The sequence below is a fragment of the Pseudophryne corroboree genome, chromosome 1 (assembly GCF_028390025.1).
Source record: "Pseudophryne corroboree isolate aPseCor3 chromosome 1, aPseCor3.hap2, whole genome shotgun sequence".
In the NCBI taxonomy this organism is placed as follows: domain Eukaryota; kingdom Metazoa; phylum Chordata; class Amphibia; order Anura; family Myobatrachidae; genus Pseudophryne; species Pseudophryne corroboree.
Window position 1 is genome coordinate 439,476,844 of NC_086444.1, and position 16,135 is coordinate 439,492,978.

Sequence of the window (16,135 nt, forward strand, 5' to 3'; positions counted from 1 at the left end):
GCTTACTGCAAATAGGCCTGGGGATTTGGTATTACACTCTGCCAATCCAGACCTAGCAGTAAGACTGGAGTCAGTCGTTTAGCTTGCTGGGGTTCTGTTACTACTCTGTGAACCTAGCAAGTTTGCGGCTGTATTCTAAGACTTGCCTGTCTAATCCTGTCTCACTGTGCTAGGTGTCAGGGGTCAGTTTAGTGGCAGTAAGCTAAAACCTGTGCACTGCAAGTGAGAAATAGGATTGTGGAGACTCTCCTTGTGTCTATCATTCCATCTCTGACCAAGGAGTTTACTGCCACACCCGTTGGTAACCATTTAGGGTTTTGCTGTTGCCCTTAGCAACAGCATTTCGGGTTCTCTACGTATTAAAACACAACATCTTGCTTTTTACATCTGAGCAGTTCTAATACAAGGGAGATAGCCTCTGGGCTATCCTTAGCCTCTGGGCTTCCCTGTTCACTTTGTGTGTATTTTGTTACCCTATCACCTTCTGTGTACGTTATGTCATATTCCCCAGTTTGTCTGTGAGTCCATTTGTTTTGCATAACAGTTCAAACACCAGTACATTCCTGCAGACACTGGAGTGCATAACAGTTCTGACACCAGTACTTTCCTGCAGGCACTGGTGTGCATAACACATACTAACTGGTAATAAACATAGTGATCCACATGTACATTGAAACGTTCCCAATGTGCTCTGGCAATTAAATACAAGTGATTTTATTACTATTGATTAGTGGTGAATTGTCTTTGCAAGTTGTTTCCATATAGCTGGCTGATACAGTATGTGGAAACAGGTTAGCCTCCTGTTTTGTACAGTGAAGTCACATTTAGCTCCTCCCTATTCCTCTCCCTTTTAGTATTGTGTCTTTGTTACACTGGAACAGTAGTGACACCTGCCTAGTGCAAACTGCTAACACAAGATTCTTCTACAATGACATTCTGGCTGTGTACCATGATTTATATTTGCTTATCAGGTAATTTCATAGTAAAGCTGATTTATCGCAAACCGTATCTCTCAGTGTCTCCACCTTATTTCTCATTCTCTCTAATACAACAGGAATCTGTAGAGCAGAGAATGTCAAACAGTCACAACCAGCAGTACGTGCAGAAGCTAAAGCGCTGATCACTCTAGATTGTGAATATGACACAACAGATAAGTCTCCTTATCTCTACTGGTATGTTCTGTATCCTGGTAAAAGCCCTCTGTACATCTTAAGAAGTTTTGGAACATCAGTGAATGTAAAACCTAATACAAAGTTTTCAGCGAGGCATGACACAAAGAAGAAAGTCATCTCCTTGGCAGTTTCTGATGTCAGCATAACAGACACTGGAATGTATTACTGTGCTCTGAGTGGCACAGTGTATGGGTTCCATGGGATACCTGTACAATAAACTCTGTCTGGGTTAATTATTATGTAGGGTACAAAATAAAATGAATGAGTGCTGACAACTAACATATATTAAAAATTTGTGACATTTTCTGTGGGAACCACATCCCATTCTCCTTTCCGGTTTACCATGAATGAGTCTATTTTTCAAAAGGAGAAAATCCCTCTATATTTTTTTTTACCAGGGATAAAGTGACAAATAATTTTCTTGGGTCTTGCATGGCTTGGAAAAGTCAATTGAACTAGGATCATGCTGCCATTCTGTCATAATCTCAGAAGAAAAGGAATAAAAAAATGCTTTGCTTATTGCAAATAGATTTTTAACTTTATTTCCAAATATAGTCAGGATTTTTTAGAGTTCCCATTAGGGTCGGACTGGCCCATAGGTATACAGTGGAAATCCCCAGTTGGTCTCACTGCCCGAGGGATTACCACCTTCTCTATGGGTCAGGTTCCAGACTGTGTACTCAACTTATACATTGTTACTCTATTAAAAGGTCAGTTACCTGGTTGAGCAGGGGGAATGATAAATATGGGTGCTTAGTTGACGTCCATAGAAATTGCACCAAGATTCACTCAATGGTTAGTCAAGTGTATGTGGTGGTTGGTCACACCCCTATAGTGGATGACCACACTCTTAAGAATGGGCCAGCACAACTGTAGTCCGCGGTGGGCCCTTCATGCCCCAGTCTGACCCTGTTTCACATACAGTAAATCATTTTGTTTTGCACAAGATACAGATGTTCACAACAAATATGCAGAGGCTTATGTCCATGTATTTTTTATGTCTTGCTAACATTCGTCTTTTTACGCCTTGAGAGTTGGCTTTGTGTGGGCAGTGGGGAGAAACAAAGACTGAAGGCATGTACAGAGATGGACACAAAGGAGGTCATTCTGAGTTGATCGCTCGCTAGCTAGTTTTAGCAGCCGGGCAAACGCTATGCCCCCGCCCACTGGGGAGTGTATTTTAGCTTAGCAGAAGTGCGATTCATGTGCAGCCGAGCTCTGCAAAAACAGTTTGTGCAGTTTCAGAGTAGCTCTGAACCTACTCAGCGCTTGTGATCACTTCAGCCTATTCGTGTCCGGATTTGACGTCATACACGCGCCCAGTGAACGCCCAGCCACGCCTGCTTTTTTCAGACACACCTGCGTTTTTGCAAACACTCCCTGAAAACGGTCAGTTGACACCAAGAAACGCCCCCTTCCTGTCAATCTTCTTGCTGCCGTTAGTGAAAACTTCGTAGAACCTGTGCACAACCACAACTGCCTTTGTACCCGTACGTCGCGCGTGCACATTGTGGGGCATATGCATGCGCACAAATGCCATTTTTTAGCCTGATCGCTGCGAATAACGGCAGCTAGCGATCAACTCGGAATGACCCCCAATGTCCAATGTCCATGTTGTTGCAACTGAGCATGGACACATCAAGAAAGGAGGAGGCAGAGTACAGTCTCTGTCTGGGCCCCCTCCTCTCTGCCCAGCAGAGCAATAGTCTCAGGGCACTAGGATCACTAGGATACCCTAACCCTGTCCCAGAGTCTAGTGTGCATGTTAAGGTCTCCGGGAAAATGGTGCAGCAGCATTTTTTCTTGGAATTTTCCTACTGCGCAAACACTGAATAAATGGCCGCGGCAACATTTTCCCAGTGGCTTCTGCCTAGGTTTAGGCCCTAGTGTGGGTTAGGCACTAAGGGTGTAGTTAGCCCTAGCCGCCACCCCCTGAGGGTTAGCCCCTTCCTTTTGAGAAGCTCATTCATCTGAATATATCTAACAACACAGACTACAAGAGCACTGTAAAACAGGTTGCTAATATAAATTATTGTATCTACTAATAAAACACAGTTTAATATCTAAAATAAATGTATATTGGTACTTAGCGCACTCTGATACAATCCACATCAAAGTACATACTGTATATGCATCAAATAGCTGTTCTTTCCAGATGCTCTTCTTTAATTCTTGTCTCCTTTAAGTGTAAGCTCAAAAGGAAGAAGAAAATCTTTCATAGGGTAATAACTTAATTGTAATTCTCTCACTCAGTGAGGAACCATGCTATGAGAAATGGTGATGGAAAGGGTGTAATAGCTCCCAAGTCTTATCAGGTTAAATAGTAAACCAAATGCACCTTTATCAATAGGGAAAACACCCCTTCCCTTACACTTTATAATCCTCATTGTAAGCGTATCTCCAAAAACTGCTTAGTAGTATTTTCCCAATGCAGCTTTCCACATGGAATATGCATCTAGCGTAGTAATGCCTTTTTTTTTTTTTAAATAAAATTTGACAAAATCTTTAATAGATACACTCACATAAAAATGCACTCCAAATACATATAAAGCAGTACAATTATCAAGTATGCACCAATTTCCTACCAGAGAATAAGAATATGAACACATTTCAAAATATTTTTTATTCTACTACTATTGTTTGTTTTCTCGCCTCCCCTCTATACAGTATTTCACTTAGTATTCCTGTTCTACCTTGTCCATTCTTTTGTCTATTTGGAGCACAGTACTTTCTATCTAATGATGTACTAAAGCTTCCCAAAGCCTTGGAATGCATAAGCATTCCATTGCGTTCCATCATATCTGGAATTATCACATAGCACTACTAGTAATTAAATAGGTTAATAGTGCACAGGGCAAATGCAAAAACTACCATTGAAAACTGAAAACAGTTTTTTTACATTTCTGGTTGATTTCTTATATTTGTACAGAAACACAGACTGAAAACACAACTTGATAGAGCAAGACCAAAGGTCTAGACAATAGCAATGCATGTCATGTACACACACACACACACACACACACACACACACACACACACACACACACACACACACACACACACTCTATAGAGGTCCATATATAAACACATACCATAGACATCCACACACACTGTATAGAGGTCCATCCATTGAGTACCAGACCACTGGGCTGGTGCGCCCCCGCTGCCCCAGTGCCCAGAGCAGGGTTGGAATTGGCCCACAGGAGAAACCCCCCGGTGGGCCTTTCTAGCTGGGCCCCCACCTCCTTTTCTAGGGATCAGGTTACAGACTGTGCACTTGGAATATACATTATATATATGTTACCTTATACTGCACAGGACTATGGTATATTTTCTACAGTGCATTGCTGTTATTAATCTGATACATTATCATGCATGCACTACAAGTATTTACTCTATATACAGTATTTAACAAGGAGTCCAGGCCATGCACTCTCTAATGGTTAACCAAACCTCTGTGGCAGCCGGCCACACCCCCTCTGGACAATGGTCACACCATTAAATGTGAGCCCCTACCACTGCATTTCCCCGATGGGCCTTTCATTCTCCAGCCTGACACAGGCCCAGGGCATGTGACTCCCTTGCCTCACAAAGTTTCCTGAGTCCTGTCAGAACCTGGAGCTGGCACTCTCAACCCCCTCAAACCCGAAATGCAACCCCCAGATACAGGGGCGGTTGGGTTGGAAAACCAGCATGGGAAATTTATGGAAGCAGCTCTAATGGGGGTGTGGTCTGTTGAGTGGGTGGGGTCTATTGAGGTGGGTGGGGGCCCTGGGAAATTTTGTAGAAGTGACCAGACATGGGCAGCACAAGTGGTATAACATACCGTGTAGCCATGGCAGCATCACTGTATGGCACAGTTGCTGTACTGCAGAGATGGAATAACAGAAAGAATGGGGTCAAAGCAGTGTACTCTCTGTCATGTGACAACACACAAAACAGGCCCCACAGACACGCTGGCTTACCAGGAATTTTCTTGGTGAGCCCTCTGGCCAATCTGCCCCTGCCCAGATAATCCAGACCCATGACACCCCAATGCTTCTTACTTGTTTTGGGCACTAGGCACATGCTCTTAAAACATTTTTGTCTGAGGTCTGTGGGCCAGGGATGACCTTTCATGAAAATCAGTGTGCAGTTTCTTTGTCTTGTGGGACCCACCAGTCTCAAAAAGCCACAAGTTTTACTTTCAACTGACCTACTAGACATTTTGCAAAGTGCTGTGATCACCTTAAGGACTCTGGGTCTTATGTATAGTTGACTGCACATTTAACATTCAAGCTGGAGAGGTGAATCAGGGGCATGTATGAGCAACTAAAGAATAGTAAATATGTATGCTCATGTGGCACAGCACATGAAGAGTCTGCATCTCCAGTTTCACCTACTTCTAGGCATATCTCTTGCAGATGCTCATATGCCTATATGTGCAAATACTTCTGCTGCTGCTTACGATGATAATGATCAGCAGCATCTACTGTATTTTTGTATTATAAAAAACAGTGTGGTTACCCACCTAAAGTGAACTAAACACAAGTGCCATTATCTTCAGCTTGTTACAAGTAAAGCATGGGGATGTAGAGAATGGGGTGTCCTTCAAAACCCACTGTCACCACTAGGCTTCACTTTGGTGCCTGTCAACAGTGATGGACCCTGTATACTGGGACAATAAAGGCAAAAAAAGAAAAAGTTACATTTTAATATGCAGTTAAATAAAGATTTTAACACAAATTACAATACCTTTATTTGAAAGAAAGTCATACCCATCTCTCGTCCTAAATCGACTGCTTATCTATATCCAGGAATGCTCCTATATCTTCTTCTTTCTTCTTTTCCACCTACTTTACTTCTTAGATAATCTAATGGTTCATTAAACAAACAAAAAAAATCATACCTGTTGAGCAACGAGACACTTGCTTCTAGTGTGCTGGGTCCTGTTCACAAAAGTAACAAATTATTGTGTGAAAAAGTGCACCATTAATACAAAAACAGTATGAACTGGAGTTCTTTGAGAGTTTTTTTTTTTCCTTGTATAGCGCAGCATATTCTGTTGTGCTTTACAATTGGAATCAACAGTGACAAGACAAACTTGGTAATAACAGACAGACATAGAGACGCAAATGTTGTGCAGGCATCAAGTTGGGAGATATTTTGAGATAAGAGAAGATATAACTAGAGAAGATATAAATAGAGAACATTGGAGTAGTTTGGTTAATAGATTTATATGAGAGTAGAAGTATTTCATATTGAATACGGTAGAATATGGGCGACCAATGGAGGGACTAGGTAAAATAGGTTAAAGGTTAAAAACGAGATGGTTTACACTAGTGTTTTAATAATTTTGGTGGTTTTGGATTGTGAGATTCAAATGCAAATGGCAAACCTCAGATAGTGAACTGTGAATTTTTATATTAAGTAAAAATATTTAATTTAATGGCAAACATAAACCTTGAACGCACTGGCGTATTTATAATGGGTGCAGTGTGTGCGGTGCACACATGCCCCCGGGATCCAGGTGGCCCCACACCGCACTACCTGCACCCATTATTTTTAATACTTACCCTCAGGAGTCCCGCTGCGTAGCAGCAGTGCTGCAGAAATCACTGGGGAAATGGCGCAGCACCATTTGCCCAATGTTTCGTGCATGCGCAGTAGAAAATTCACTGGGAAAATGGCCTTTGCACCATTTTACCAGAGATCTGCGCATGCGCTGTAGACCATACTTGCCTACTCTCTCTACTCTCTCTACTCTATGGCCGGGAGGCTCCCGAAAATCGGGTGACCCTCCCGGCCCCCCAGAAGAGCAGGCAAGTCTCCCGATTTCAGGGGTCCCCTCTGCCCGGTCCGGGCAGGCGATGACTCGATTCTTGTTGAATTGCGTCATCATAGCCATGCCCCCTGCTATATAATGCCGGTAATAGCAGCATTACGCAGCGGGGGTGTGGCTTACATGACGCGATCCCGCAGCCATGCCCCCCTCCGCCTCCGCCATGCCCTGTCCCGCCTCTGCCCCCCCCCCCTCAGCACATTACGTCACTGCCCGCCCCCCCACTGAGCCGACCTGGCTGCTCTCTCCCGGAGAGAGCAGCCTAAAAGTCGGCAAGTATGCTGTAGACTCTGGGACAGCTCTAGGGTCCTCTATGGACCCTAGTGCCCAGAGCTAAGCGCTGCCGGCTAGAGAGGAGGGGGCCAGACGGAGCCTGCACACGGATCTCCTCCTCTCTAGAAACATCCCTGCTTAAACGGTATACTTCAAATGTGTTTGATAAACCTTGAATGTGAACACTGGATGTGAATAGCAAACAATAACGTGCAAATAATTGACTTCTACGGCAGTGTTGCCATACTTCTCACAATTAGGCCATGCCCTCTGCATTACCTGGGCCCGGGCAAACTGTCTATGCTGGCCCTGCTTCTGTTAGCAGTGGCATCCTATAATGAAAGAATAAATATGTTGCTAGCTTTCCATTTTATTAATTCCCGTGTTAAACTTATTATAATACTGTAAGAATATTTGATTATACTTTGATAAGTTACAAGACTGATGTAAAAGACTGCAGTTGCTGCATCAGAGTCTCTCAGAGAGACAGGAAATGATCAGTAGTGAATGCTTTTTACCATTGTACCGACATTAGTTACCGCAGAACAGAGAGCTTCACATCTGCCATGAATTATCTTAGTTTTATTCATTTTCTCATAGGTAAGTCACACATTTTCCCTGATTTTCTTGGTATTCATTTCACGTACACTTATTTTGATGACATACAGTATATCAGGAGCTATAATAGTTTTATAGTGTGCAAAATGATCTATACTTTTATGCAGTTTGTGCTTATGGTTTATAATTGAGCGTTCTGAATCTAACATTGTAAATATTTTATATAATTTGCAATATTTTTGTCCAATTGTATGGCTGCTGTCATTAATTTGGAACTTTGTAATTTTTCTTTCTTACTTCAGTGTTTGGTGTGTACCGATGTGAGGTGTTCCAGAATGATCAGATTAGAGTAAATGAAGGACAACAAGTGACGATCTCATGCTACCAGAATGTTACCAGTAAGGACACCATGTTCTGGTACAAAAAAAATGTCTATGGAAGGATTGAATTTCTTGCCAGTGGATTTGAGGGCACAAGAGATGCTGGAACATTTACAATGTCAGTAAATCCAGATGAGAGAACAACGAGTCTGAAGAAGAGTAACGCTGAACCTGAAGACACCGCTCTGTACTTCTGTGCAGTTAGAGACACAGTGATCCCACCTGGGGCAGCCAGCGTTCAGGAACTGCTGTCACTTAAAGTACTGTATGTAGCTGTCAGATGCAAGCTGCCAAATGAAAAGGACCTGCATATATGCAGTAACTGTGAATGTTTGCATTGCCTATTTATTTAAGGCAACTTGTATTTTAGGTTTAATGAATTTTTAAACTATACTTGCTAACTATAAAACTCATGCATTAATATTAGGCATAATTATGTGCTTTACTTTATTACTTCTTTTTAAAATAAAGGAAACAAAAAAAAATACAGAATACAGTACAGGAAAATAAAGGAAACAAAAAAAACCCACAACAACAACAACAACAACAACAACAACAACAACACAGAATAAATTACTGTATAGTAAATGAACAACTGAAGCAAATAACCAGCAGCAGGTGCTCACCTGCCTGGCTGCGGGGGCAGCTAGTTGATCACCTCCTGGCTCCCTGGCCTCTGCCCTCCCGATGATTGATGACAGACATCACTGAGAGGCGGGGCTTAAGTCCAACAGCAGTGGGGGCGGGCTTAAATCCAGTGGTAGGGCTTAAGTCAGCGCTGCTTGGAAACAGCCTGGCTTTTTGAGACTGCATCAGCTGCTGCCCGTTTAAGACAGGAAGGGCTGATTTATTAGTAGGGGAGTGGCTTCCCCTATCAAGCGCTCTCTCTGCTATCATAATCTAGACTGGCAGTCCTAGGGGAAGAAAACACAACAACTTTTAATCATAACCACATAGTGTACTGAGTATAGTAAAACTATATTAAATGGCCATGATAATCAATAATAAAGCCTTGTCGATCGGCCTGGGGGCTTAACCCTATATCTGCAGATATACGCAACTAAGATCTCTGTATTATCTGACTATTATGTAGTAATATTTTTCACTCGGTGTGCATTAGGGAACACATTGTTTTTTCCTATACAGAATTACCCCTCCCTTTTAGCACCTGGGTGACATCACAATCTGATTGAGCAGCTTACCATTTTGTGCATTGTAATCAATAATAAATACTTATGCAGAATGGGACTACATGCAGCCAATAGGAATGTGGATTGCTGAATGAACCGGGTGATTTAAACAGGAAATTACTTCACCTAAAATCTCTGATGAAGCCCTTTTGGGGTGAAACGTGTGAGTGCGAGAGGTTAATAATTAGTTTTCAGCAACAGGTATACTAATGCCTAGGAGAACTCTACTGTTATTCCTGCAACTATGACCAGGGTTGTAACTAGGGATGGGGCTAAGGGGTCACATGCCCAGTTGCTGGATTTGAGGGGGTGCTGAGCAGGGCCCCACGAAATCCGTCCCTGGTCCCACGAGGCTCTGTTCACACAGGTTTATGCGGTGACCCTGCCTGATTTCTGCACTGAGCATTGGAGCATTCAGGGCCCACTGGCACAGGAGCACAGTTAATGTGAGAGGTTGGCACCTTGGTTATATCTATCTGCAGACAGGGAGTAGGGAGTGGGACCAGTCTGCTGTGTGTATTCTACTACACGCATAGAGGTGGTGGCCAGACATATATCCAGTACAGACTACATTTCCTGGCATGCTTTGGGGGGGGATTGACGTCACACTCCACAAGCTAGTAGTGCCAGAACATGGAGGCCTGATGCACTTGGGGATGAAGAGACTAACTACCGGGGAGCAACATAGGTGATATCTGTGGCTGGAAGAGACAGACCCGGGTCACTGAGCAGGACAAAGCAGTGCTGGTGAGAAGAGTCACTGCGGCCGACATCCTACACACCCACCCACCCACCACACCTGGCTCTGCACATCCGAATCTCACTGCCGCCACACACCCGATTCTTCACCTGATAAGACTGGTTCTCCTTCATATTACAAATATACCTCCTATTCGTACCTATACACTCACACCTAACTCTCCATGCCCTCCTCCCCTTTCTACTGTTGCCTATACACCTACCTCTGTAAAGCCTCTGCTACTTGCCTTTTTCTTTTCCACAGCTGCCTCAGCCCAGCCTCTACTACCTGCCTCAGCCCAGCCTCTACTACCTTTATCTCTCTCTCTTTTCCACTCTACTACCTCAGTCCAGCCTCTACTATCTGCCTCTTTCCGTTTTCAACTCACCTGCGCCTCTACTACCTGCCTCACTCTCTTTTCCACATACGTTTCAGCCCAGCCTCTGCTGCCTGCCCTAGTCCAGCCTCTACTACCTGCCTCACTCTCTTTTCCACACCTGCCTCAGTCTAGCCTCTACTACCTGCCTCTTCTGTTTTCCACATACGTTTCAGCCTAGCCTCTGCTGCCTGCCTCATTCCAGCCTCTACTACCTGCCTCAGCCCAGCCTCTACTACCTTTCTCTCTCTCTCTTTTCCACTCTCCTACCTCAGTCCAGGCTCTACTATCTGCCTCTTTCCATTTTCAACTCACCTGCCTCAGCCCAGCCTCTACTACCTGCATCACTCTCTTTTCCACACTTGCCTCAGTCTAGCCTCTATTACCTGCCTCTTTCTCTTTTCCACATACGTTTCAGCCCAGCCTCTGCTGCCTGCCTCAGTCCAGCCTCTACTACCTGCCTCACTCTCTCCTCTCTCCCATCTCTCTCTCTCTCTATTTCCTCTCTTTCTTCTCTCCCATCCTTGCATTCTCTCACCCTCCCTCTCTTCCATATCTCTATTCTCTCTCTCCCCTCTCTTCTGTCTCTCTCCCTCACCCCTCTCTCCTCTCTCCCATATCTCTCTCCCTGTTCTCTCTCACCCTCACCCCTCTCTCTCTCTCACCCTCTCTTCTCTCCTATCTCTCCATGGGGCAGCATAATGTAAATGAGCGGTACTTCTGTGGAACATTGGTCCTGAAACAGTTGAGGAAACAGCACAGTGGGAGAGACAAAGCCGCGGGTTTTATTGGTAAGACTATGGGTGACATTTACTACGCAGTGATAAGAGTGGAGAAGTGAGCCAGTGGAGAAGTTGCCCAATCCAACCAATCAGCACTGAAGTAACAGCTATCATTTGCATGCTATAAAATGATACAGAGCTGCTGATTGGTTGATGGGGCAACTTCTCCACTGGCTCGCTTCTCCACTCTTATCACTGCTTAGTAAATATCCCCCTATATCACTTAGCGGGTGATGCCATGTATAGATGACACTATTAGTTGGTTTAAAATCCAGCAGCATTGCTGCAACTTAGTGACATTTGCTGATATTTTCATTTTAGGTATATGACCACTACTACTTATGAAGTATACTATTATATGCTAAAGAATATCCCTGGTATATAAATCAACAGCATTAAAAAAGCAATACCCGAAGGTATTACCTATACCCAGGCGCTAGATGGGTGGTTCCCCACAGCAGCTGTATAGGAAAGGGTTGGTCAGACCCCTAGGCAATAGGTAAAACAGAAAAATGCAGCGCTTGAATGGTCACATAAGCAAAAACAAGTAGCGTATAAAATCCTTGTTTTAATAAAACATATGTTAAAAGATGATCTGTAATAATTGGGTATATGTATCTAATAAACTTTCACATAGTTTTCAAATATCAATCATGATAGGTGTTTTTTCAAATGTCAAAAAGTCCTTGTAGAAGGTCGGTAATGTAGTACCTGTTCCTATGATAGTCCCCTTGCATAGAAGGACCCTGTGTCCTATCCGTGAGTTTATAGTTACCACCAGCGTCCCTTGAGGTAATTAGGCGAAGCTGCGTCCGCAAAATGCTGTTCCTCAGAGGGTGGTAGATGTGACTCCTCCACGGTACAGTATAGGTTCTTTTAAGGGTCCAAGTTGTTGAAAAGGCAATTGTGGGGGCTTGGTCCAGGTCCAATCCTTCCAAGGTTTAGGCAAACACACTATCAGGCAAGTCCCACCAACGCGTTTCGTTGCTTGCATGCAACTTTTTCAAGGTTGAAAAAGTTGCATGCAAGCAACGAAACGCGTTGGTGGGACTTGCCTGATAGTGTGTTTGCCTAAACCTTGGAAGGATTGGACCTGGACCAAGCCCCCACAATTGCCTTTTCAACAACTTGGACCCTTAAAAGAACCTATACTGTACCGTGGAGGAGTCACATCTACCACCCTCTGAGGAACAGCATTTTGCGGACGCAGCTTCGCCTAATTACCTCAAGGGACGCTGGTGGTAACTATAAACTCACGGATAGGACACAGGGTCCTTCTATGCAAGGGGACTATCATAGGAACAGGTACTACATTACCGACCTTCTACAAGGACTTTTTGACATTTGAAAAAACACCTATCATGATTGATATTTGAAAACTATGTGAAAGTTTATTAGATACATATACCCAATTATTACAGATCATCTTTTAACATATGTTTTATTAAAACAAGGATTTTATACGCTACTTGTTTTTGCTTATGTGACCATTCAAGCGCTGCATTTTTCTTTTTTTTATATAAATCAACAGCGCTGTATGGTTTTAACTGTTTGTGGACTGCTTACTGGTCAACCTAGACACTGTCAACCTAAGTGTGGTCAACCTTCCATACCACACCCGGGTTAAAGAAAGCAGACAAGACAGTGAATGTATTCAAATATTTCTTATAAAAATAATAATAATAATAATAATAATCGGTAATGGAATGTAGTCAATTTACCAGTTGTCAGGATCCCGGCGTTCAGGAGACTGACGCTGGAATTCTGACACCCGGTGATATCCCGATAGCCGGAATCCTGACCATTCCCACTCAGTTGGTTGGTCCACGCCACCAACCGAGTGGGAATAGAACTTAAGGCATGTGAAGCGAGCCACCGGGCCCGATGCGCGGCGAGCACAGTGAGCCCCCGAGGGAACTCACTGCCTCGCTGCTGGGATTCCAGCAGACGGGATGCCGCTGTCGGTTTAGTAACAGCCGGCATCTTGTCTGCCGTGATATCATATGTATCCCGCGGTAACTTTGAATGATACTACAATGTCAATGTCAGACAAAGCAACACATTAAAAAGTACAATGCAGAATAAAATGGTAATATAGATGGAATTTTGCTCCCCTATTATACAACTAGGATTTCTGTGCATGTTGTTTATTAATTTTACTTCAGCATAGGTGCCAATAAATATGTTTCTATGGTTTTAATATTTGTGGACACATTTATTCTCAGGTGAAAAGCCACTTAAATTGGTGCATTAACGTTACTACATCTGTTTGTGGCTTTGCATAGAACACATGCTCAGGACCATTACGCGTATATATTATCTAACTTACTGAGGTACCCGGCGTTGCCAGGGTTTAAATATCCAAGATATTACATTATCAATGAGTTGGATGTGACTGTCAACATTTTAAAATAATTACCACTTTAGCAGCTTTTCCAACACACCCATGTGGTGGCTGCCCAGTGCCTTTTTATAGGTAGTGCCACCAGTAGCCCTAATCCTCAGCTTTCCTTTCTGCTTAGTTTTATAATCTCTTTTACATTGCGAGATGGGTTTAAAGTTTAAATGTTGCTATTCCAAGGCTTTTGGATACGCAATTTTTTTTGTCTTCCCACCTCCATTTCTGTCAGATATTTTAGTTTATTGATTTATGGTTATTTCAGTCAGTTATTTCATTTCATAGAACTATTGCTATTTCTGTCAGTTATTACAGTTCATTAAAGTTTTCATCCAAATCCATCCAGTGGAAGGCCCAGAACAGTTTCACCCGGGCAAAGTTCTGCCTAGTGAACAGCAACAAGAGGTCCAACCAGGACTCCAACCCCATAGTATGTCTACTGAGAACCAATATTACCACTCTCTGAAGTGTTCATACAAATTTATCCATTGAATGGCACAGAACAGGCTCCCAGGGTCATATTTCTGTATCACCCCCTAAAACCTGGCCAGTGTCCAACTGGACCACCTTACATTGGTTTCATCCCAACCGGTGTAGCAATGTCCAAATGCATAACTGGACAGACAAACAAACCAATTAATTTATATATAAGATTGCAATTTTTTTCTGGCTGGGACTCTGATTTGAGGAGTAGGCAGCAGAGACACATAATAAGGATAGAACAGTCAGAACCTCTTAGTGTTATCATCTATTAACTGCATTGATACACTGTGAGCCTAATTCAATTAGAAGTGTTAATATGTGTGGGTGAAATCCATTTTCTCTTCAATTAGATGTTAGCCTTAACCTGCATTATCTCTTTATAATCTATTGTTAGTTGCCACTTTTTTGGAGTACCAGGGTATTTACCCACTTTCTCCCACACTCCGCACAAATACCCTTACCTACAATAAGAGCGTTAAATTAACCATTGTTAATTCAACCATTTATTACGGCTACAGAATGTTGTTTCTATTCTTATCCACAAGCAGACAATGTGCCTGATTCTGAGGTAGATGCTAAGGGAACGCAATGCCAATGTTGGTGTAGTTCAGCAATTTTTTACTACTGTGTATGCGCAAATTATTCTGAAAACTCCTACAGCTCATGTGTGCTACAGAATGTCCGCACATAGGCCCTCATTGCGAGTTGTTCGCTCGCTAGCTGCTTTTAGCAGCATTGCACACGCTAAGCCGCCGCCTACTGGGAGTGTATCTTAGCATAGCAGAATTGCGAACGAAAGATTTGCAGAATTGCGAATAGAAATTTCTTAGCAGTTTCTGAGTAGCTCCAGACTTACTCCTACACTGCGATCAGTTCAGTCAGTTTCGCTCCTGGTTTGACGTCACAAACACACCCAGCGTTCGCCCAGACACTCCCCCGTTTCTTCAGACACTCCCGCGTTTTTCCCAGAAAAGCCAGCGTTTTTTCACACACACCCATAAAACGGCCAGTTTCCGCCCAGACACACCAACTTCCTGTCAATCACACTCCGATCACCAGAACGATGAAAAATCTTCGTTAGGCCGTGAGTAAAATAACAAACTTTTGTGCTAATTTACTTGACGCAGGCGCACTGCGACCATTGCGCATGCGCAGTTTGCAACTAATCGCTCCGTTGCGAAAAAATCTAATGAGCGAACAACTCAGAATGACCCCCATAGGTAGTCATTCAGACTGGATTGCTGCAGCAGCAGCGATCGCAATCTGAATTACTTTGTGTAGTACGCACCGCGCGGCCGCACTGCGTGTATGCACCCTGTAAGCCCAGTGAGATGCAATCAGCACCTCACTGGCTGCGATCGCCTCTGCCTGATTGACAGGCAGAGGCGGTCGCGGGGAAGGAGGGGGGCGTGCCCGGACCGTTGGGAGGGGGCAGGCCACGGTGGCTGCATGACGTCACATGCAGCCGCTGTGACCTGGGAGCGCAGGAGCTGCGCAGGCAGGGAGCTACTCGCCAAGTACAAAAGCATTGTTGCCGTGCAATGCTTTTGTACCTGTGTGTGTGTGTGTGTGTGGGGGGGGGGGGGGGGGGCAGGGCCTGACATGCGGGGCTGTCGGCCCGCCCCCCGCATGTCAGAGTAAATGATCGTAGATATGCTAAGTTTAGCACATCTAATTACCCCCATAGTTCTGTTGCAATTGGGAAAGCTGGTAACAGAACTTGACATGCAAGGTTATGGGTGTTCCTAGATTGTGCTTGTTAGGTAGCCTGAATGAATGTAAAAATAACCAACACATAAGCATGTTATGGGAGTGACATGAGTGTGACAAGAGATTCCAGGTTGGTACAAGTTACCTATCCTAACTCCAAGACCTCTCATACAACCCTCTCCAGTCCTCACTATTATATTAGATGTTTCCCACCAAGGTTTAGGAGCCTTTACTTAGGACAGGGCAATCAGAG

At 43.7% G+C, this 16,135-nt stretch overlaps 1 gene segment (V, D, J or C); it reads left to right on the top strand.

The window, feature by feature from the left end:
- Positions 1-7,806: 7,806 nt before the first annotated feature.
- LOC134891341 (T cell receptor alpha variable 3-like) lies at positions 7,807-8,597 on the top strand. The segment is given in 2 exon segments: positions 7,807-7,866; positions 8,127-8,597. Coding segments are annotated over 2 exon segments (465 nt in total).
- Positions 8,598-16,135: the final 7,538 nt, after the last annotated feature.